We start from the raw sequence: 22,205 nt of genomic DNA on the forward strand, positions 1-22,205 counted from the left end.
GCCTCTTGTTTTAGTTTTTTGTCTAAAAACTGGTATGGGAATGGGTAGAGAAACTGTCAGTCCCACCAGGGAAGCTCTGCAGTTGTGAGGACATAAGCCAGGCAGCAACTTCTCAGCCTGACTTAGCACAGACTCAACTGCCTGAAGGTTCTGAGCATAAGAATGGCTTGTGTGGCCACATGCAGGACACAGCAAGTAAAAGGGATGGTCCTCTGATCTTGGCTGGGTGCTACTGCCTCAAACAAGACCTCAGTGACAGCCCCAAGCAGCTTATTCAGGTTATTCAGAAGGTAACTTCCCATGGCAGTGTTGGGGAAGGGAGGAAAGAGGAAAGTAAATGGGTAAAAGCAATAAAATTAGTTCCCATGAAACCCCTTACTGCAAAATGTGAACAATGTTCATAATCTTGAAATAGATCTTGATATTTCGCAATGTACACAATACTCAAGCCAATAAAACCACAGCCCCAAGGTCACAAACTTCTACCGAGCCATCTTCATAGAACCCCTTACAGTATGCCTGGAATGGGCAGATGTAGCTTCGTTGGCATTAGCAGGGGGCAGGCAAGAGCTGAGACTGTGCCTCAGGTTCACCCTGGCCTGATTGAGGGTGCTCTGGCCGGAGGTCCCACAGGACTTGAAGGCCTGCCAAGGCAAGGCGCACAAGGAGACGGAGCAGTAGGAAGGCAAAGGGCACTGCAATCTGCATGAGGTGGAAGATGGCTGTGCTGAACCGGCTCAGCAGGCAGGTGGCAGCAAAGGCCAACAGGCTGGCACAGGGGTACAGTGCAAGCTTGGCAAACATGAAAGCATGCTCCTGCCCACCAAATCGCACAGCTGGCTGCAGTGTTTCTGTCTGATGCAGCAGGGCTGCAGTCCAGATGGCAAACTGGAAGATACTGGCAAAGAAGATGATGGCGCAGCTGACACGCACACGCTCAAGTTCATCATGGGGTTGTCGGGCAAAAGCTGAGGTCTGCTGGTAGGCCAGAGGGAGGCCACCCACAAAGGCCAGTGACAGTATGTTGAGTAACCCCATGGTCTGTGTAGCCTTCCGGACATGCAGGAAGAGTGAATGATGGGCAAACCAGAGCAGACCCACTGTGGCGAAGGAGCCAAAGTATGCCAGGAATTGTGGCCCATATGCACCCAGGGCAGTCACAAGGCTGCCACTGAATTTCTCTTGGACATCCTTGGGATCCGGAACGTTGTCCTCACTGGGAAGTATGAACAGATGGCATTTGTAATAGCCTCCCAAAGAAGGCAGGACCCCCAGGATAGACAAAGCAACATAAGTGAATTTGAGATTAATGACGTGTGATCTTTAGTACACAAATGTTCCCTATGTGCTACTTACATATATTTAGCATACTAATCAGTTACCACTCTTCTTCACTCGAAATGCAAATTTAACCAGCCCTGTATATTATTCTCTGCCAACCGGTGGCCCTATCTGACAGCCAGGAATTGACAGATAGTTCTGGTTCAATGGCCAAGGACAGCCTTCTGAGGGTAGGACGCCTATAAAAGACAGCCTCCACAGCTATCCTGAATCTTGCAGCTTGTGTTAAAGCATAGAGTCTAGCGATGGAAACCCATCACCAGGACATGTATGACAGGACGCCCAAGTACCCACTGCTTTCTCCAAATTAGCCAGAAGGAGGGACATAAGTGAGGGCAAAAGAGAAGAGCCTGAGGGCTGTCATATGAGGTAAGACTCCAGGCAGGAGGTGGCAGCCTTCTATTGGCTACAATTTCCTGCCCTAGCATGGCCTCTTAGCTGTGAGTCCTTCAGCCCTGGCAATGGAAACAAAAGGAGATTGTTCTGAAATACTCTTTAAATCTAAGGCCTGAGGTATCAAGTACTAATGAATATTTACTTCTAGCTAATAAGAATTCACAAATTATAATAGGAAAACCTACTCAAGAGTATCAGGAGAATCATAGTGTCAGATGCAGAATCTAAAACCAGAGTTGTAACATGTTTAATAAAATAAGAATGCAATGGAATATGACTGAGGAACCATAGACTAGATGAGGTCAAGGGGCTTTAAAAAAGGGGTTGGGGTAGGTGGGGTGGGAGAGACACTTGGGAATAAAAGTGAGCACCCAAACTAGAGCTCCAACAGTACTGTATCAGAGCCAGGTCAGAGAGAAGCCATAGAGGTATGGAAGAGGAGAAGGTCTGAGGGAGCTGCTTGAATACTCCTGGGATAGAGAGCACAAGGCACCCTTGAAAATGTCATTCTCCAGGTGGGGAAAAAAAAAAAAAGAAAATGTCACTCTCCCTAGCACCTGTGCTTTCAGGTCGAGGGGGAAGAGGGCGCCTACATAAATCTGCAGGTAATACCTTTCTGGAGTTCCTAAGGACAAGACACTGAAAGACATACTACCACCTGGAAGATGGGACAAAGGAGCAGAGTTGGGGTCCTCACCAGATGTCCAGGATGAGGAGTGTGGCCACGATGGCATAGACACCATCACTGAAAGCTTCCACCCGCTCTTTGCTGAGAGGTGCGTGCAGATCAATACTGAAGGGTTCCACATTGTGAGCTGGAGACTCCCTGTGGCCTGTGGACATGCCAAAGGAAGGAAATAGCCTAGGTGGGGGACTGTCAGACCAGTATGGCTATCACTGCCCTCTTCTCCAAGGGGACAGGAATATACAGGCCAGGAGGTGAAATGATGCAGAGATATTTAAGGGGCAAGAAGCAGCCAGGGCCCAGCAAACCCACCACCAGAGCAAGGCTCAGCCCAGAAGGGCCACTACATACTGATGCCTTATTCCCAATCAGTGGTTCTTGGAAGTAGCCAGTGGAACTTTCCAACATGCTTACTGTGCATGGTTACCTACCCATGAGCTTGTCTTTGCACCAGGTGGTAGCCTTGCTGATATGAGGGAGGAAGATGACAGTCACCATCAGCACATACGACTACAGAAAGAAATAAAACAGGTCAGGGTGTTTCCCTGGAAATGGGAACTGCTCACACCTGAAGTCTGGTTGCATTCTTCTGCCACAGATGGAGGGACAGCAGGAGCAACAAAGGAAAATGCAGAAAACTGTCCTTTATGGAAACGAACTGTGTATAAAGGCTTAATCTCAAAAGGAAGAACTATCATAAATAAGAAATGCATACCAGTCGTGTACTTTCTGAGAATTTAGTATCCAGAATACATAAAGAATGGAAACAGCTCAACAACAGAAGGTATGCATTCCAAGTAAGAAATTAAAGGGAATGGGCTTGAAAAGATACTTTACCTGTGACCTCTCCAGTCAAGGGCTGCTTGGATAGATGTTTCCTATATATAGTTCTGTTGTAGTTTAAAAGTCTCTGGGCTCCCTGGCTCCTACCCACTCAGCTGGAACCTTATCCCCTCACAAGAAGATGACCTGCCAAGGTCTTGAAATGCTTACCAAAATTCATTAATTTTTACTTATTTAATTTTAACTACATTTAATTATTATTTTTTGTTTGTATGCATGTGTGAGGATGCTCATGCCTATTACCAAACATTTAAAATAACTAGTGTTTGTTATTTTCCACAATTCTTAGGATACTTTGGTTTAAAATTCAATATACTTTCATAGTACTTAAGTGGACCCTGTTCAAGTCAGCTTCTACAGCATTGCCTGTTTTTTCTCCTGTTGGCTGTCCACGATGTTTTTCAGCTGTGCTAAGACTTCCTCTGAGATTTTCAGTGCTCACCAAGGGGAAGAAGAAGAGAGAAAAGATAGCTGCAACAAAACACAGAGCTGGGCCACGGAGGACTAGGCGCAGGATGTGCCGTTGGGACTGGGCCCTGTATGCAGAGTGCTGGATCTGTGGACTCAGCAGGTGTGGGAAGTGGAAAGCATACCCCACAATCAGTGCCTGTAGTCAAAACAAAACAAACAAAACAGGTTAGAGGGCACCATCAGCAGGTAGAGGAAGTACCAGTTAACCCTTGAGCCAACACATTTTTAGGGGTTAGGCGCAGGAGGGTCACTCCTTGATAGCCTCCTACCCTGGGAAGTTCTAAGAGGCTGGGGTCAAGAAGAAGGTAGAAACTTTCATCCTATTCTGAGACTGTGAGGCCCTGGGTATGCCACATCCCAGGTGCAATTATGGGTAATACCCCTACTTGAGACATAGACCAGGATGTTGGCACCTGACCTGCACACCCCATGGCAAACACACATCATATCCCGTGTCCCTACCTGCACAGATCCAATGGCAATCACACACATGCAGAACAGGAAGATGCCCAGGGGCACATCAGGAAACGTCACCATTAGAGAAAACTGTCAAAAGAACCCCCACAAACCCCCAAAAGGCTATCAGAGCTAGGTTCTGAGGTGCTGTATAATGAGCTTCCCCGTCTGCTGCACTGAGAAGAAAACTGTCCTAGTGAGAGGACAAGGGAATGGGGTTGGGCATGGGTATATTCAGCTCTGCAACCCACTGTTTCAGGCCTTTAAAGTCAGTATCACTAACCTCATGTAAATCCTTCAGGTCTGAATTACCTACGTTATAGTTTTGTATAGCTACAATGCCTATATTAGAATTTTAAATGCTTGTGGAGATTATGGAGAGAGGCAGGTGGGAGGAAGGGGCAGCAGGGACATTCTCAGTGGCCTCTGCCTCTAGCAGTCCTAAATTCTTTCCTCTTTATTCAGCCCCAAACACTAGTTCCTGGAACTCTCTTTGTAATTTGTACTCCAGGACTTAAAACTGCATTTCTTTCTTCCTTTCTTTCTTTTCTTTTCTTTGTTTGTTTATTTCTTTCTTTCTTTTTTTTTGGCTTTGGGTTTCTCTGTAGCTTTGAAGCCTATCCTGAAACTAGCTCTTGTAGACCAGGCTGGCCTCGAACTCACAGAGATCCGCCTGCCTCTCCCTCCCGAGTGCTGGGGTTAAAAATGTGTGCCACTATCACCTGGCTTGAACCTGCACTTCTAAGGACTGTCACACAGGGATGTGCTCAGTGAGGCTTGCAGGGAGATGATCTTTTTACTCACTGTGTAGGGAAGAAGGGTGATGGTCATCATGCAGGCCTGTAGTGAAAGGAAAGGAGGGAGGTCACAGTCACCAGAAAGCCTAGAGAGTAAGGGACACTCCAGGAAGGCAGCAATATATCTACAGGAATTGTGGCACTAGACCCAAGAAGCCTGTGCCCCTGTCCTGGATAGACTGACCCCATGGGCTATCTGAGGAACTTTCAGGAATGGACAGAATCCAGGTTGTGGGGACCCATACCTTTCCTATCTTTCAAGAGGGTTAAATCATACCTAAACTCATTTTTCAAAACAACAATAACTCACCAGGTTAAGCAAGGCAAGTGTATCATCTATTTTCCCAACAACCTGGAACAATCTAAAGTTAGGAAAAAGAGAAGATGGGCCATCATTCAAATATGGCTCCAATAATATTAAATTTAAAATGCACCTCCCACAGTATTTTCTAGCTAAAGCGTCACTAAAGATGTCACTTTTGATCAAATTTAAGATGCTACGATACTACCTAGTGGGACTGATGAGAAGACTAGGGTGCTATTAAGGTTGCTATTAATCCTGAGAACCTGAGTTTGATCCCTGAACCCACAGGGCAGGAGGAGAGAACCAAATCCTACAAGCCATCCTCTGCTTTCTGATTTTGGCACACACACACAAAATAAAATTTAACTTTTTTTTTCTTTTTCTTTTCTTTTCTTTTTTTGGTTTTTCAAGACAGGGTGTCTTTGTGGCTTTGGAGCCTGTCCTGGAACTAGCTCTTGTAGTCCAGGCTGACCTGGAACTCACAGAGATTTGCCTGCCTCTGCCTCCTGAGTGATGGGATTAAAGGCATGTGCCACCACCACCCGGCTAAAATTTAACTTTTAAAAAATGTAAATACTACCTAGTGTATGAAAGTCAGAAAATTCAAAGAAAACATAGCTTATGCAGGGAAGCATGTATCTTTTCCATAACATTCTTCCTATTATTTTGCAGGAATAGTTTATAGAAATCACCGGTATAGCTTGTAGCTCTTAGGGACAGTCTTTTCAGAGAAAGTCTTGAAGAAGACTTCTGCACAAAGGTAGGGGACTTTTAACTGTCCAGGGTGGTCCTGCTAAGGGCAGGACTAGCAGGGTGGCTGTGAGCTACCTGTCCTGTGAGTTTACTGGGAATCAGCCCTGGGGATGTAAAGCTAGAGCTCTATTGTGCAGTACACTTGTGTTTTTATTCATTATGTCTAAAATCCATTTTGAAGAAAGGAAATATTCCTTCCTCATTTTCCCCTCAAAGATTTCATACACTGCACCTGCTGGAAGTTGGTACTTAACAGAGAAATGGTTTTATATGGAGATACTACAACGTAAATAGAAAACAAAATGGAGCACCATCCTTCATGGAAACATGAGCACAGACTGCCAAGAATCATGAAGCTTCCTCCAATGCCTGGGCCCTGCAATAGGGTTGCTCTCAGTAGTCTTTCACTGTGGCTCAGGATGCCACCCATCCAACTCCAAGCACGTCCTTCTCTTGGACTGGACTCAGCTGAGCTGGCATTCTCACTCTGGGAGCTACCGCTAGCTCATGTCAGTGGCACAGGCTCATTTGGGATGGAGTCTTACTAAGCCAGATAGAAGGGGCTACAATCCCAGAGATGGCAGTTCTGCTGCCTACTTGCTGGTACTAAGACCATGCGTGTATTGAATACCCAAAGCAGGATGCAGAATAGATCTATTCTGCAGGCTCCCTGGGCCTCAGAACCCTGCTGTTGATATTTTTCACAGTGGGTGTGGCCCCTAATGAATGAATCATGACGCAGTATAGAGAAGGTTGACTAAAGTCACCCACCAGGCTGTAAGCCTCCTGGACATTCTATAAACAAGGGAGACAAAAATAAATAGATAGATAGATAGATAGATAGATAGATAGATAGATAGATAGATAGATAGATAGATAGATAGAGCAAGCCTGCCCAACTCTTCAAACAGAAAGGCATCTATCAGCATTGACAAGTGTATAACATGAAACATTTTTCTGTACTTTTCAATGTACTTTTAAAGAGCAGTGAGCTGGATGCATGCCTTTAATCCCAGCATTTAGGAGGCAGAGGCAGGCTGGTCGACTAGTTTCTCTCTCTCTTCTCTGTCTGTCTCTGTATCTCTCACAAACACACACAAACATACATACACACAGAGCAGTGAAATCTTTACTAGGACCTGGATTTTTTCTGCACACTAAGCATTCTCTGAAGAGTATTTCCTTTGAACATGCTGATCTACAGCCAGGAATGCAACACCTACATGCCCAGCTCTGCCTAAGGAAGCCTCCTGTTCCTCCTTTGCCTACCCTGAGTAACTCATGACAATGAGGACCTTGTATTAAAGGTCTGACTTCCTACCTGGTATGTGCTGCCCACGCCACAGTTACAATTAGAAATGTCATCAGGTAGACAGCAATCCTAGTTGCTAGAAGTTTCTGTATACTTTTGTCAAATTGCTGTATGAAAAGAACACTGCTATTAGAACAAAGTAACATATGTGACCCAACAGTGGTCATTTCAACAAGACTTACATTAATGCAGAGTGAGACATTTAGGAAGGTCCCCAGCCTCATAGTGCACACAGTCTATGTCTGCTCCCAGTCTAATCTCACATCTGCCACACTTATCCCACCTCCACCCTCAAAAGTGTCTTTTACAGGCAGTTCTAAGGCAATAGATTCCCTGGGTGTCACAGTCTGACACCATCACCTCAAGTGGAAAAAAGTCCTGGCTGTCAGCAGGCTTGCTGTTAGGGAGAGTCTAAGCACCTCAACAGTCACAGCATAAGGGGATACAAAAGACAAAAGGCATCCAGTCCTTTTAGAAGGTAATTAATTGCCTTCTAAAGTGTTCACTTTGGGGTTTAAGTTCCAACATATGAATTCCAGAGAGACATAAATGTCTAAGCTATACCTAGGTTAGATCTAGCATAGTCATGGGCAGGCACATCTTTAAAAATTCCCAATGAAATTACAAGCAGAATGGGTCTGCCATAGATACCACTCAAGGGGTTGTGGCTTGAATAGAGACCACTGTACTGAAAAGAAACCTCAATTTTCAAAGGCAAGAACACTTACCTCAGAAATCATGAGAAGGAAGATTTATATTTTTATACGTACTCAAAGAAATCAATTGGTTTATTGGCTTCGTTAGTTCTTCTTGTGCAAGTATCGCTTTGAATCATGACTTGAAATTTCATTTCAGAATCATCCTATCAAATGCTCTCACAAACATTTATTTGTATGTTTTTGTCTCCTGTGTCTTCCACTCAGGGCCTCATACATACAAAGCAAGTGTTCCACCACTGAGCTATACCTTCAAGTATCTTTCCACTTTTGGGTTGTTTTTGTTTGTTTGTTTTTTGAGACTGGGTTTCTCTGTGTTAACAGTCCTGGCTGTCCTGGAACTCACTTTGTATATCAAGTTGGTCTCCAACTCACAGAGATTCACCTGCCTCTGTGAGTGCTAGGATTAAGGTGTGCCCAGCTTTTTGTTTGTATCTGAGGCAAGGTCTCTCTATATAGCCCAGGCTGTCCTGGAACTCACTGTGGAGACCAGACTGACCTTGAATTCACAGAAATCCACCTGTCTCTGCCTCCCAAGTACTGGGGAATTAAGTGCACACTCCCACACCTGGCCTCTTACTTTTTATTCTGAGACAGGGTCTAAGTTGCCTAGGCTGGCATTGAACTTGGAAACCTTTTTGTCTCAACCTCCAGAGCAGATACTGATCATAGGCAATTTGCCACCAGGCCTAGAAGTTAAGTCTTCTTTTTAAAAAATTGGGCAGAAGCCAGGCATAGTGCCACATACCTTTAATTTCAGCACTCAGGATGCAGAGGCAGGCAGATCTTCTCTGTGAGTTTGAGGTCAGCCTGGTCTACAAAGCAAGTTCCAATACAGCCAGAACTGTTACACAGAGAAAACTTGTCAAAAAAAAAAAAAAACAAACCAAAATAAAAGTCAGTTAAGTATCTTCGGATCTCTACACATATGCTGTGGGATATGTGTGCCTGCACTATCCCATGAACATTATACTCTCGCAGTAATACATTTTCAGGTGGGGGTGGTGCAGCCTTTAATCCCCATACTCAGAGGCAAAGGCAGATGGATCTCTAGGAGTTCGAGACCAGCCTAGTCTACAGAGCAAGTTTCAGGACAGCCAAAGCTATCCAGAGAAACTCTTGTCTCGAAAAACAATAACAAAAAACAAATGAAATGTTTTAAATTTCAGTACCAGGGATTAAAACTACCACCTCATTCATGCAGGATAGGCACTCTACCACTAAGTTGTATCTGTTCACTATGTTTTTTAATTTTATTTAGTTTTTTTTGGGGGGGGGCAGGTTCTCACTATGTAGTCCTGACTAGCCTGGAGCTTGCTATGTAGACCACCCACTAGCAGGCATTTTCTCATCAGAACAGCTTTAAGCACAGTACAAGCGCGGTCTGATGCTCACGTCTCTCAAGTTTAATTTTCATCATAACACCACACTAGTGCTGTAACTACAGTTCAAAAGAAAAACCTCAGGAGTTCTGGGGCCTCCCCAAAGATCTAGCTCAGCCTGCAGGTATAGCTAGAACCACACCTCATTGTTGTGGGACAGTGAGGTAGCGCTGCAACCTGCCTCTTGAGGCTTGTATGGTGGCATGCCAGTCACAAGGACGAAACAAAGGAAGACACCTCAGTGCTATCCAAGTCTCAAAGTTCACTGAAGAGCTACATGTTGTTGACTCCAGGAAAAAAATTAAAATCCCTTAAAGTTGGCTATAAATAATGGAGCTTTTTAAAAAGCTCTTTGCTACCTATACAGGCTAGTTTGGTGGGGCAGACATGCTGTAACTACCTGTCCACCTGGTTAGAAGTCATCTCCTCTACAGGACCCTGTGCTTAAGCCCCAACTCTAAGTATGTATCCTTCCAGGAAGAAACACAAGTATCCCACCCTCTCAATAAAAACCCTGCCTTGGGCTCTGCTGCCGGGGGTTGGCTCCCCAAGTACAGGTTGGGTTTTCTTATTGGCCCACTGTACAAAGTCTGCTCCTGTTACCTGTTCTGGTGAGATCTCTGTGTGGGTCACAGGCAGGATCTAAAGGAACAAAGACAAAAATAACCAAGAGATGCTTCTTGGGCTGTGGATACTCAGAGGCAGAGGTATGTGAGCTCTTGACTATGGCTGAGCAGCCCCAACTTCATGATAGGCGTGGGTATCTGAGGCTGCTGCAGAAACCAGGGGTGGATTTTGAGGAGGCCCAGCACTAACCATGACGGTAGCAATGATGGAGAGCAGTGCATCACTGAAGCCCAGCATGCGGTGGGAGCTCTGGGGCCCCTCCTCGTCTCTCCTGTGTAGGGATGAGTCTCCCTCGGAATCCACTGCCTGCTCCTGGGTCTGAGGCCTGGACATGGTGGGGCCACAGAGTTGTCACAGCAGCCTGGGAAGAAGTGTAGCTCTAAGCTTATCAGTGGGATGTCCCAGGTGGCCAACCCTGTAGACTTCAGCCATTTCAATGCAGAAACAAGGGCTAGGTATAGAGACAAAGAAAGAGACACTTCACAAGGTAGCCCCTTCAGATTCCCAGCCACAGGCAAAGAGTATCGGCATCAGACTCATCAGCGAGCTCTGTGACTGGGACGATACACTGTCTCTGGGAAAGCACTGATGATACAGGGTAGATGCTCAGCATACTATGGTACCATGGAAGGCCTGAACTCTGACCCCAAATTTCCACTACAAGCTGCTTTATCAGGCTTGAGCACATCTTCTGGCTAAAGATAATATCCCTGAGGGCTGTTACTGCCTTAGCTCACAGGCTCTGGGATGTTTTTAAGCTGTTCAGAAACAAGATGCCAGCTGAAATGTTCTCTAAGAAGGAGAGATATTTGTGCTCCAGGAGCAAAGGGCTAATGTACAGCCTTGAAATCCATCTGTATCTATACCAGACCCAGTGGTAGAAACACTGAGAACCACTCAGCAGCTATAGGATATGGAAGAGTGGGTCACTGGGAAGTATTTTCCAAGTCCCCACTTGCAATCATGGGAGAGAGGATAGGAGCATGACAAAGTTGGTCAGAAGGATGAAGTTGTGACCAGGGGTAAGGTAGAATATGCCTGCCCAAGCAGGGTACAGAAGTGTTTCTGGGAGAGCGGGTTCTGAGACGATAAGAGGAAAGTTAATAATTGGGTCCAGAAGGGCAAGCCCACTAGCCCAACAACATACATGTACCTGCTTTGGGCACGATTACTAAGACATAGGAAGGACAGCCTCAGGCAGCAGAGTTAGGGGAGATGAGGCTGAAAGGTAGATAGTAAGGGGCAGAAGGTAGTGGTTCTCTCTGGGAAGATGGGAAAGTAAAAGCCAGGATACTTGAAGGGTGGTCACAAGCCCAAGCTCTTTAGTACTGAAACAAGGTTAACATAAAGTACGACTGGGTTTACTCTGAAGAGGATGCTGTTGATCTAACATCAGGCACTACAAAATCAGAGGCAAGGGGGTGATGTGGCATGCTGCTCCAGCAATCAAGCACAAGCCTTTACCAAGACGATACATAAAAAACAAAGGGATAACAAAGACAACTAACAATTTTCAAATAGGAAAGAAGCAAGATGCAAACAAACATATCTAAGGCATTCATGCTGAGTACCGCTCAGTGGAGATAGCCTACCTTACATATATGATGTCCTGGGTTCTGTCCCCAGCACTGCAAAAGAAAGAAAACAAAATTCAACTTTACTAGTAATCAAGGAAACACAACTGAAAGCAATGAATAGTAAAGATACTTAGTCAAGAGCATATGAGGAGGATACTTGGCTATGTTGGGGAGAAACGGGCCATATCTGAACTGGCGGTTAGTAACAACTCTAAAAGTGCAATCTACACCCTTACAGAAAAACAGCTGAATCTGAGGGGACACAACTGGACTCTGCACTGAAGCAAGGTTTGTTACAACAAGAAAAGGAAAAAAATGTGACTTATTATGAAGCCATTAATGTTGTGAGGACCCTACACATGAATCCAGAGGTAAAATTCAAACACAATGCTAAGAAGGAAAAAAAAAAGCAGTTACAGAAAGACAAGTTCTGTCATTTTCCTTGTTCTTGTTAAATGACAATATGTAAGACAAAAACAGATTTATTAGCTACAGGATAAGCAGGTAGTGCCTGGATGGCAGAGGCAGGCATGAGTAGCAACATGTTTTTCTGTTGTATCCCTGGTTTACATTCACTTAAGGCTCACTCTGTGGATTGGTGGTTCTCAACCTTTCTAATGCTGTGACCCTTTAATATAGTTCCTCATATTATGGTGACTCTCTGACCATAGAATTATTTGCATTGCTATTTCATAACTGTAATTTTGCTATTATTATGAACAGTAATGTAAATATATGTGTTTTCTGATGGTCTTAGGTAACCCCTGCAAAAGGGTTGTTCAACAACCACCAAGGGGTGGCAATCAACAGGTTGAGAATCACTGCTTTAGATTATGCAGTCAAAACCATGCCTTTGCTGTGCAGTTCTCTTGAGCTGCTGAGGAATACACACAGTTGTGTTACCCCAACCATAAAGACTGAAGGAAGACTGGAGATATGGCTCATGGCTAGTGGTTGAAAGCACTAGCTATTCTTTCAGAGGACCATGACTCATAACCCAGCACCCACATGACAGTTCACAACCATCTGTAACTCTGGTACCAGGAATTCTGATGTTTTCTTCTGGCCTCTGTGGGCACTGCAAGCATATGGTACACAGACATACATTCAGACAAAACATCCATACTCATAAAATAAAGACTGAAGGGTACTCCATCCTCAGCTAGCCCTTCTAAGCTTTCCATGCCTAGACCTTAGCACTTGGTTGATGTTGATGACAGACACTGGTGTTTCTGCTATTACTGATACTTTGCCATTTCCAGAATGCCTTGTTCATGAGGCACACACTAAGGGACCTTTTTAGTATAGCTTCTGCTACCTGAGATTCACCATGTTCCTGAGAACATCACAACACACGTCTTTTTTGCTGCTGTCTACTTTCACTGTCTTAAAGGTACTAGCAGCTTATCCATTGACAGGCAGAAAAAGACTCATGTTTTCCTAGTGCTGGCACAGAGATGTGAAGTTCAGAAATAAATTCAAACATCTATGGTTAACTGATTTTTTATTCTTGACAAGGGAGCAGAGATTATTTAATAGGAAAAGGAATGTTCTTTTCAATGAATAGTATAGGGACAACTGAATGTCCATATGCCAAAGAACCCCAACAAAATGAATTCAAATGGAGGGAATATTTGAATTTAACAGACAAAACCATGAAACTTTTAGAAGAAAGTTTTGGGAAAATTGCTGCAGGCAAAGATTTCTAAAGACAGCATTAAAAAGAATAAACAACAATCTTGGCATGGTGGCCTACATCTTTGGTCCCTTGGGAGGCAACATACAGGCAGATCTCTTCAAGTTCGAGGCCAGCTTGTTTTATACAGTGAGTTCCAGGATAGCCTGGACGATGTAGAGGGACCCTATTTTTAAAAAGTACAATAAATAAATAAGCAAATAAAAATGCTAACATTGAGCTTCATCAACATTAATACCTTTTGTGACTCAAAAGGATAAGATTAAAAAAATAAAAGATAATCTATAAAATATGAAACAGGGCTGGAGAGATGGCTCAGTGATTAAGAGCACCGCCTGCTCGTCTAAAGGTCCTGAGTTCAGTTCCCAGCAACCACGTGGTGGCTTACAACCATCGGTAATGAATCTGGTGGTGCCTTCTGGCCTGTAGGCATGTGTGTAGGCAGAATACTGTATAAGTATTTACTGAATAAGATTATTTAAATAAATAAATCTTAAAAAAATAAAATAAATAAAATAAAATATGAAATATTATTTGCAAGTCTTATCTGATAAGGATCTAGCAACTAAAGAATATAAAGACTCTTTATAACCCAATAATAAAAGCAACTAGACAGGTTCAGTTGAGGAGCACTCTAGGGCCTACTGCAGGCGTATGTTAATGCTCCATGAGGCCCCTGGACTCTAGCTCATCCCTCAGGCTTCATGTGAAGTGATGATGTCCATGCAGATTTCCAAGTCAAGGAATTCAACTTTATTTAATTGGAATTGAGGCTCTTAGAATAGAAATGATTTGGACTTTGAGACAGGAGACACAGGCACCTCAGCCATTTCCCAATGCAGTGTTCAGCATTACATAAGAATGGCTTTGTGGTACTTAAAGACTAGTCATGGGGGCTGGAAAGATGGCTCCAGTAGTTAAGAGCACTGCCTGCTCTTCCAGAGGTCCTGAGTTCAATTCTCAGCAACCACATGGTGGCTTACAACCATCTATGAGATTTGGTACCCTCTTCTGGTGTGCAGGTATACATGTAGGCAGAACAGCATATACATAATAAATAAACAAATAAATCTTAAAGAAAAAAAAAAGACCAGTCATGTTAAACGGTAAAAATGTCTACTTCAAAGACTGGAATGAGCCAAGGTCCACCTGGTTGGCAGTGACATATTTACCGGGATAAAATATGAAGAGATCTGCCTATCAACTCATAACATGGATGTCCCCAACATCAAAAGAAATGGCTCCTAGCTGACGGACATCCAGGATGAATACCAATATCTACTCCAAGATACTGTGAAGGTATGAGGACTTTTGTCTGCCTGAGAGAGACCTTGCCAAGGAGATTGAGAAATATATCTATGGAGAACAGATCCTAAGTCTGCCATGAGAGATGAGGCAGCTGTTGCAAACAAGGCCATGGCAAATTACCTGGCTCTCAAGATAAGGTGGCAGTGATCACAGCAGAGCCTACAGAGACCACTTCCCCAGCCTGGTTCTGCTCTGGCTGGGCCCTTAGCTGAACTCCTATACAATATATTTTGGTTTTCTCACTCTTTTAAACTGTTGGGGAGACCCTGGCCTTCACCTTGCTCTCTTGACCACAATGAGGAGAGTCGTGTCTTAGTGAACCTACCTGCCTCTTTTCCCTTACAGCCCTGGGAGGGGAACGGGAATGGGTGCTGCTTGTGGTTTGCTTTCCCTCCCACTTCTTTTGAATTCAATTTGGAATGAGAGATCTGTGGATTCTGGCAAATGATATTTGCTCCCTTTCTCCATTTAGCCCAGGTCTGATACCTTGTTCTCCATAGCCCTTTACCCACAGGCACTGCTTATACAGACTGGAGGCCAGCCCCCTTCTCTGTCTCTTCCTAAACCCCTTGAGGGATGGTGAAAAGAGGAAGAAGAAGGAGGGAGCGTGCTCCCTCCTCGGGCACTGGGAGGGCCCTGCCCCCATGGGCTTCACTGTTTCCTGTGGGCTCTCTCCTGGACACATTTGTTAAAAATCAAACTTGAAAATAACTACAGGTTTAATATAAAAAAACAACTAATGGAATTTTAAAAATGGACAAAGAATGCATACATTTTGCCAAAGACGTTGTGACTGGCTAATAAGAACATTAAGAGAGACTGAACATCATTACATTGCATTAAGACCATGATGAGACCATACTCTATTACCATGGCTGTAATAAGGATGAAAAATGAGCAACGTTGACAGGGATGTTGGCAAACTGGAACCCTTGTATACTGTTGGGGGAATTTCAAATGATGCAGTCACTGTGGAAAACAGTATGGCAGTTGGTCAAAAAAATAGGATTATTACAGGGTCAAGTGATTTCAGTTCTAAGTATTCAAAAGAATAGAAAGCAGAGACTTTTAAAGTATTTATGCACCAATATTTACTGAAACTTATTCAGAACAATCAAGAGGAAGCAACACAAACATCAACCAAAATGTAATGTGTGTATATGTATATAAATGACTAAATACATACACTAAATAAATATACACACATTATATATATATATATATATATATATATACACACACATACACACAGATCTATATACAACAGAATATTGTTCAGCTTTAAAAAGGAAGTTCTGACACACAACACAGATGTTACCTTAAACATTTCATGCTAACTGAAGCAAGTCAGGTATATAAACATAAATCAGCAAGATTCCATTTAATGAGGTCCCTGGAGCAATCAAATCCATAAACAAAGTAAAAGAGCCAGAGATTGGGACAATGGGGTAGAGTTTAAATGAGAACAAAATTTCAGTTTTACAAGATGAAAGATTCTGTAAGTGGATAATGGTTATAGCTGTTCAAGAATGTGAATGTGTTTAGTCCCACTAGACTATACACTTATAAATGACTAAATAGAAAGGTAAGATGGCTAAGTGATTAAAGTGCTTGCTATGCATGAATGAGAATCTGGGTTCAGATCTTCAGCACCCATATAAAAAGCCAGGTGTGGGAGCACACTTCTGTAATCCCAGCACTGAAAAGCAGAACAGGACGGTCCTGGTGGGCAAAGTGATGAGCTTCAGGTTCAGTGAGAAGTGCTGCATCTAAACAAACAAACACACACACACACATACAAACAACAAATAAAGATGGAGAATGATATAAGAAATCCAGTGTTGATTTCTGGTGTATACAGATGCATATGCTTCCACCATACATACACAAACACACACAAAATGATGTGTGGTGTGTACATGTGTGTAGGAACCCATGCTTATAATCTTATCATTAAGGGGTTAGAGGTAAGGGTTCAAATTTGAGGACAGCTTAGGTTATACAGTAAGTCTTATCTAAAAAAATTTTTTTTCGTGCATACTTTACCACATTACTAAGAAAACAACTGGTACTGAAGAGTTGGTTCAGCATTTAAGAGCACATGCTGCTCTTGCAGAAGACACGGGTCCAGTTCCCAGCACTTGCATGTTAGGGTACAACGCTCTGTAACTCCAGTCCCAGGAGATCTAATAAACCCTCTTCTGATCTCCAAGGGTACCAGGCACACATGGAGTGCACATGTATACATGTGTGCATGCAAAACACTTGTATATGTTTTATAATTTTTGTTTGTTTTGTTTTTCGAGACAGTGTTTCCCAGTAGTTATGGAGCCTGTACTGTAACTTGCTCTGTAGACCAGGCTGGCCTCAAACTCACTGAGATCCACTTGTCTCTGCCGCCCAAGTGCTGGGATTAGAGGCATGCACCACCACCGCCAGGCTTAAATTATTATTTTTTTTTATTAGAAAATACAACCTAGACTATCTTATCTTATACCAGGGTTTTTGTTTTGGTTATTTTATTTGATTTTTCAAGGGTTTCTCTGTGTAGCTTTCCTTAACCGTGGTCTATAGACCAGGCTGGCCACCTGTCTCTGTTGCCAGAGTTCTGAGATTAAAGGTGTGCAACACCACGCCCAGCTCACACATCAGATTTTAAGACACATGTCAACAAAGAAAAAAAGACACAAGACTGAAAATAGTAGGACATGGAGTTGATTTTAAAAGACAGAAGAAATTCAGGATTTCTAAACGACGGTGAGAGTTAAAAAAAAAAAAAAGCTAGAAATTCACGAGACAGTGCCCAAAGCTTGTTGTTTCTGGGCTAAATCTACTACATATTACACTAGGCCCTAGAAACAGACAAATGGTAACCATCTGAGTGTTCATCAGGCACATAAATGAGCAGGAAGACTTCTTGGATGGACTGCAGAAGGAAGGGCCCACCCATCACCCAGAACGAAAGATCCCAGAGCAGTGTCTGACATGACCAAGATGGGAGAACAGTAAGAGACATTTACCAAGGATGTCCCAAGCACTAAGCATTGTTACAAGTGGTTCACATCTTTTTCTTAGTATTTTTATTACTTTATGTGTATGGGTGTCTGCTTGCAAGTATGTGCATGTGCATGCCTAGTACCACTGGGTGACAGAAGAGGACCTCAGATTCCCTGAACTAGAATTACAGTCGGTATATGCAGTCATGTGGGTGCTAGATTTGAACTCATGTCCTGTGAAGAGCAGCCGATGCTCTTTAACTGATAAGCCATCTTCTCTAACCCTCACATTTTAATCTCTAATATCCAATTTTGTGAGAATAAACAAAAAGTAAAAGCAAGAGAGAACTTTAACAGGGAAAGCCTATGTGCCAAAGTACTAAAGCTTGAGAAAACCAGAGCACAGACGCAAAACAGAAAGGTACACTCGAAAGATGAAACTACACCTCACAGATTTCCACATCATCCTGGAGTCTAGAACTACAAAAGACTATGCTTTAATAGGGCACCAGACCTTAATACAACTGATTCCATGATGAAAGTACCATTCAGGCCATAAAACTCAGCACATAGGTAGCACCACCAGCCAAAACGAAAACAAAGATCTAATCCATAAAAGTCCGTAGTTCTGGGAAAGTTACTAATATTGCTTTTTGGGTTCTTTCGTTCTGCTTCTGGTTAACTGCTCTTATTAAATGAAGTATGTCAACCCAGGATATATTTTTTGTACTTAAAAGCCCACCCTGAGAAAAGTTTGGGGCTATACTGAGATCCCAAACACCTAGTATAGTCACTGGCCAGCTAACAAAGACTTTAAGAAAAAATTTATTTATTTTTATTTTATGTGCATTGGTGTTTTGCCTGCAGGTATATCTTTGTGAGAGTGTTAGATTTTGGAATTACAGACAGTTGTGAGCTGCATGACACTGCTGGGATTTGAATCTGGGTCTTCTGGAAGAGCAGTCAGTGCCCTTAACCACTAAGCCATCTCTCCAGCCCCCTAATAAACTTTCTATTGACTTAAACCTATGTCCAAGTAGTCTTTCTGGTGGATACCCTCCAAAATGAGACATTCAGAAACACATTTCTTTACATATGTTCTACATATAGTTCTTGTTTATTTGTTTTTCAAGACAGGTTTCTCTGTAGCTTTGAAGCCTGTCCTAGAACTTGCTCAGTAGACCAGGCTGGCCTTGAACTCACAGAGACCCGCCTGCCTCGGCCTCCCAAGTGCTGGGATTAAAGGTGTGCACCTGCCGCTGCTGCTGCTGCTGCTGCTGCCACCACCACCTGGCTAGTTCTTTTATCATTTATGAAATTTGTAATTCTTCCTCCAGTCTGAGTTTCATCCCTTCAATAGGGTTTTTTGTTTGTTTGTTTTGCTTTTTGCATAGGGTCTCAGCCCAGGATAACCTCAAATTCTAAGCCACTCCTGATCTTCCTGCTTTAGACACCTTAGTGCTAAGATGACAGGTTTGTGCCACCATGCCTGGCTTTTCCCAGTACACTTTTAAAGCAAGTTTAGTACAAAATACTAATTATACTAATTCACATTTCATTTCCTCATTAACTTCTTATATTAAGGTGACCTAATTGTTACAACTGACATAATACCGATACATCATTAAAAGTTCATAGTTGACATTATGGTTTATTCTTTGTGTTGTGCAATGAGAAATGCATGATGACATATGCCCATTTTTATGGCATTAGACAAAATATTTTCACTATCCTAAAAGTGTTCTGTGCTCCACTTCTCAAGTGAAGTTATTAAAGGTGTGTCTCACTATGTCAGGCTATTTTGTTTTGTTCTTTACCTTTTAGTAAGCATAAATCACATTGGTCAAAATTTAAATACAAAGTCAACTTTACATTCCACAAATAAACCTCAATCAGTTGTGATATCAGAGACAGTATTTCATATTTCAAAAAAAATTTGGGAAATGAGCATTTCCAATTCCAAAATAAGAAACCCAAAACTCTTTAAGCACCATGTTGGCAGTTACATAAAGTTTTGGATTTTGGATTAAGGATGTTAGTCCTTCATGTTAAACTAACTGCTAAAACATATTTTTTTTAAAAGATTATCTTAAATATCACCATAGAACCTTCATCCAGCAACTGATGGAAACAGAGGCAGAGACCCACATCGGAGCAATGGACTGAGCTCCCAAAGTTCAGTTGAAGAGTGGAAGGAATGAGAATATGAGCAAAGAGGTCAAGACCATGATGTGTTCACCCACTGAAACAGTTTACCTGAGCTAATAGGACCTCACCAACTCCAGCCAGACTGGAAAGGAACAAGAATAGGACCAAACTAGTCCCTCAGAATGTGGTTGACAGATGCATGGCTGGGGCAGACTGAGGGGTCACTGGCAGTGGCACCAGGATTAATCCCTACTGCATGTACTGACTTTTGGGAACCTATTCTCTTTGGATGGATACCTTGCTCAGCCTGGATATAGTAGGAAGGGCCTTGGACCTTCCCCAAAGCACTGTGCCTTACCCTCTCTGAGGATCAGATGGGGACGGGGTGGGAGGGTGTGTGGAGGGAATGGGAGGAGGAGAGGGAGGAGGAACTTGGATTGGTATTTTTTTTAATCTAATAATTTTTTTAAAAAAAGATTTTTTTTTAAAAAAATGTTATGCTCATGAAAAATATTAGTTTGTTATTTTCTTATGTCTTTGCCAAGTTAGGATACCAATGTTATGATGTTGGGAATGAGTTGTAGAAATATTTCAATTTTCTATATAAGTTCATGTAGATTTTAAAAATCATTTTTCTTAAATGTTTAGTGGATTTTCAGTAGAGCCATATAAGTACGAAATCTTTAAGAGATCTTCATTTAGAAGTTGAATGTTTTAGTAGGTATAGAACTGTTTACCTATTTCTTCTTGAGTAAGTTAACATTTACTTAGACTACGTTGAATTCATTGGGAAAATGTTCATAATAGCTCTGGTTAGCCTTTCAGTAGACATTTCCTTCATCTGTGATCTCAGACATTTCTGGTTTTCTAACTCAATTTGGCCAGTGACTTCTAAGGGTTTTTTTGTTTTTTTTTAATATTTATTTATTTATGTGTATAATATTCTGTCTACATGTATGCCTGCACACCAGAAGAGGGCACCAGACCTCATTACAGATGGTTGTGAGCCACCATGTGGTTGCTGGGAATTGAACTCAGGACCTTTGTAAGAACTCAATGCTCTTAAGTGCTGAGCCATCTCTCCAGCCCGACTTCTAAGTTTTATTGACCTTAAAGAGTCAGATCTTGTTGCTTGTTACACTGCATTTTGGTATTTATCTTCCTTCTTCTAATTACTTTGGGTTTCATTTTCTCTGATTTTTCTAGTTTCTCTCTCTCTCTCTCTCTCTCTCTCTCTCTCTCTCTCTCTTTCTTTTGACAGGGTTTCTCTGTAGCTTTGGAGTCTGTCCTGGAACTCACTCTGTAGACCAGGCTGGCCTTGAACTCAGAGATCCACCTGCCTCTGCCTCCCAAGTGCTGGGATTAAAGGTGTATGCAGCTACCACCCGGCTCGTCTTTTTCTTATAGAAAAGTATCTTTACTATGCCAAAACTAAATATCCCGTATCTGGATGTGACTTGGTTGTCTTACTATTCTAAGGGACAGTACCCTTCTCGGCTGTACTAGGAAGGCTTAACTCCCATTGGCTTGGGCTGCTCATCTCTCCCATCTAAGAACAATGTCAACACCACACTGCCCTTTCAGCTCCCACACTCTTCTCCACAAACCTCCTCAGCAACCTCCAGACATCATCTCTACTCCATCAGCTCTTTATTCCTCCATGCGTGATCCACAGCTTCCTCACCTACCACCTACCTCACTGTGGCTAATGATCATCTTTCTTTTCTACTTGACTTTTAAGAGAGCACGTAGTTTAATAGCATACAGTTCTGGGAAGACTAAGATGTTGATTTGAGCCTGAGGGCCAACTTTTTAGTTCCAAAACACATCATCTACACAGGGGCTGCAACTTCGCGTGGCTTCAGGAACCAGAGGTAAGGGGATCTCACGAGTCTCACCTGAAGTGAACAGCTCTAGACGGTTGACATCACACAGGATTCTGGGTCCAGTACCGCCAGGTGAGTTTTCTACGCACGTCGTGAAGCCTTTTTTTCTTTTAAACTTATCGTTTTTCAGTCTTAATGCTAGCAACTAGTTCGTCCTCCCCCAAACCTGTGTGGGCCAAAAAATAAGAATGTTTGTCTGTGGGTTATAGGCTGGCTGACTGCTTGTCTGATAGACATCTCCTCTCCTCAACCGGGCATTAAGGGACCCTAGGATAAGCTCCAGGCCTCCCTTCTACCTTGAGGCATCAGGCTCTGGGACGGTCCGCAGCACGCGCCCAACGTCCCGTGACGCCCCAGCCAGGAAGGCTAGACCCGGCGAAAGCGGTCGTAACGCCGGTCAGCGGAAGCAACGGAGAGAGGTTTGGGCCAGATAGCGACCGCCCCTCTCCACGCCTCTCCGGAGCTTGAGGCCCCCGGGACTTCAGCCTCTGCGCCTGCGCGTCCTACTGGC

At 43.1% G+C, this 22,205-nt stretch overlaps 1 protein-coding gene across 2 annotated transcripts; it reads right to left on the bottom strand.

The window, feature by feature from the left end:
- Window positions 1-401: 401 nt before the first annotated feature.
- On the bottom strand, window positions 402-22,171 carry Tmem175 (transmembrane protein 175). Of its 2 annotated transcripts, none has more exons than XM_048447031.3 (13): window positions 21,991-22,171; window positions 21,707-21,860; window positions 11,676-11,711; window positions 10,273-10,534; window positions 10,060-10,098; window positions 7,368-7,465; window positions 5,300-5,351; window positions 4,997-5,032; window positions 4,199-4,282; window positions 3,708-3,872; window positions 2,854-2,932; window positions 2,435-2,570; window positions 402-1,216 (listed from the first exon to the last, which is right to left on the bottom strand). In XM_048447031.3, exons 4-13 carry the CDS (start codon window positions 10,414-10,416, stop codon window positions 550-552), a joined length of 1,500 nt encoding a protein of 499 aa, XP_048302988.3. In that variant the 5' UTR covers window positions 10,417-10,534; window positions 11,676-11,711; window positions 21,707-21,860; window positions 21,991-22,171; the 3' UTR covers window positions 402-549. The 2 variants fall into 2 exon arrangements, with proteins under 2 accessions (XP_048302988.3, XP_048302989.3); XM_048447032.3 differs by having other exon boundaries at window positions 10,273-10,444; window positions 21,991-22,170.
- Between the last annotated feature and the right edge of the window lie 34 nt (window positions 22,172-22,205).

This window comes from Myodes glareolus, chromosome 8 (assembly GCF_982192425.1).
Source record: "Myodes glareolus chromosome 8, mMyoGla1.1, whole genome shotgun sequence".
NCBI lineage: Eukaryota > Metazoa > Chordata > Mammalia > Rodentia > Cricetidae > Myodes > Myodes glareolus.

Excerpts from the sequence above, each read along its gene's own strand:
- Tmem175 (XM_048447031.3), bottom strand. The coding sequence starts at position 10,416 with ATGTCCAGGCCTCAGACCCAGGAGCAGGCAGTGGATTCCGAGGGAGAC. Across the intron at positions 7,466-10,059 it reads CAGAGATCTCACCAGAACAG|CAATTTGACAAAAGTATACA; the intron begins GTAACAGGAGCA and ends CTTTTCATACAG. Across the intron at positions 4,283-4,996 it reads TCACCCTTCTTCCCTACACA|TTTTCTCTAATGGTGACGTT; the intron begins GTGAGTAAAAAG and ends TTCTTTTGACAG.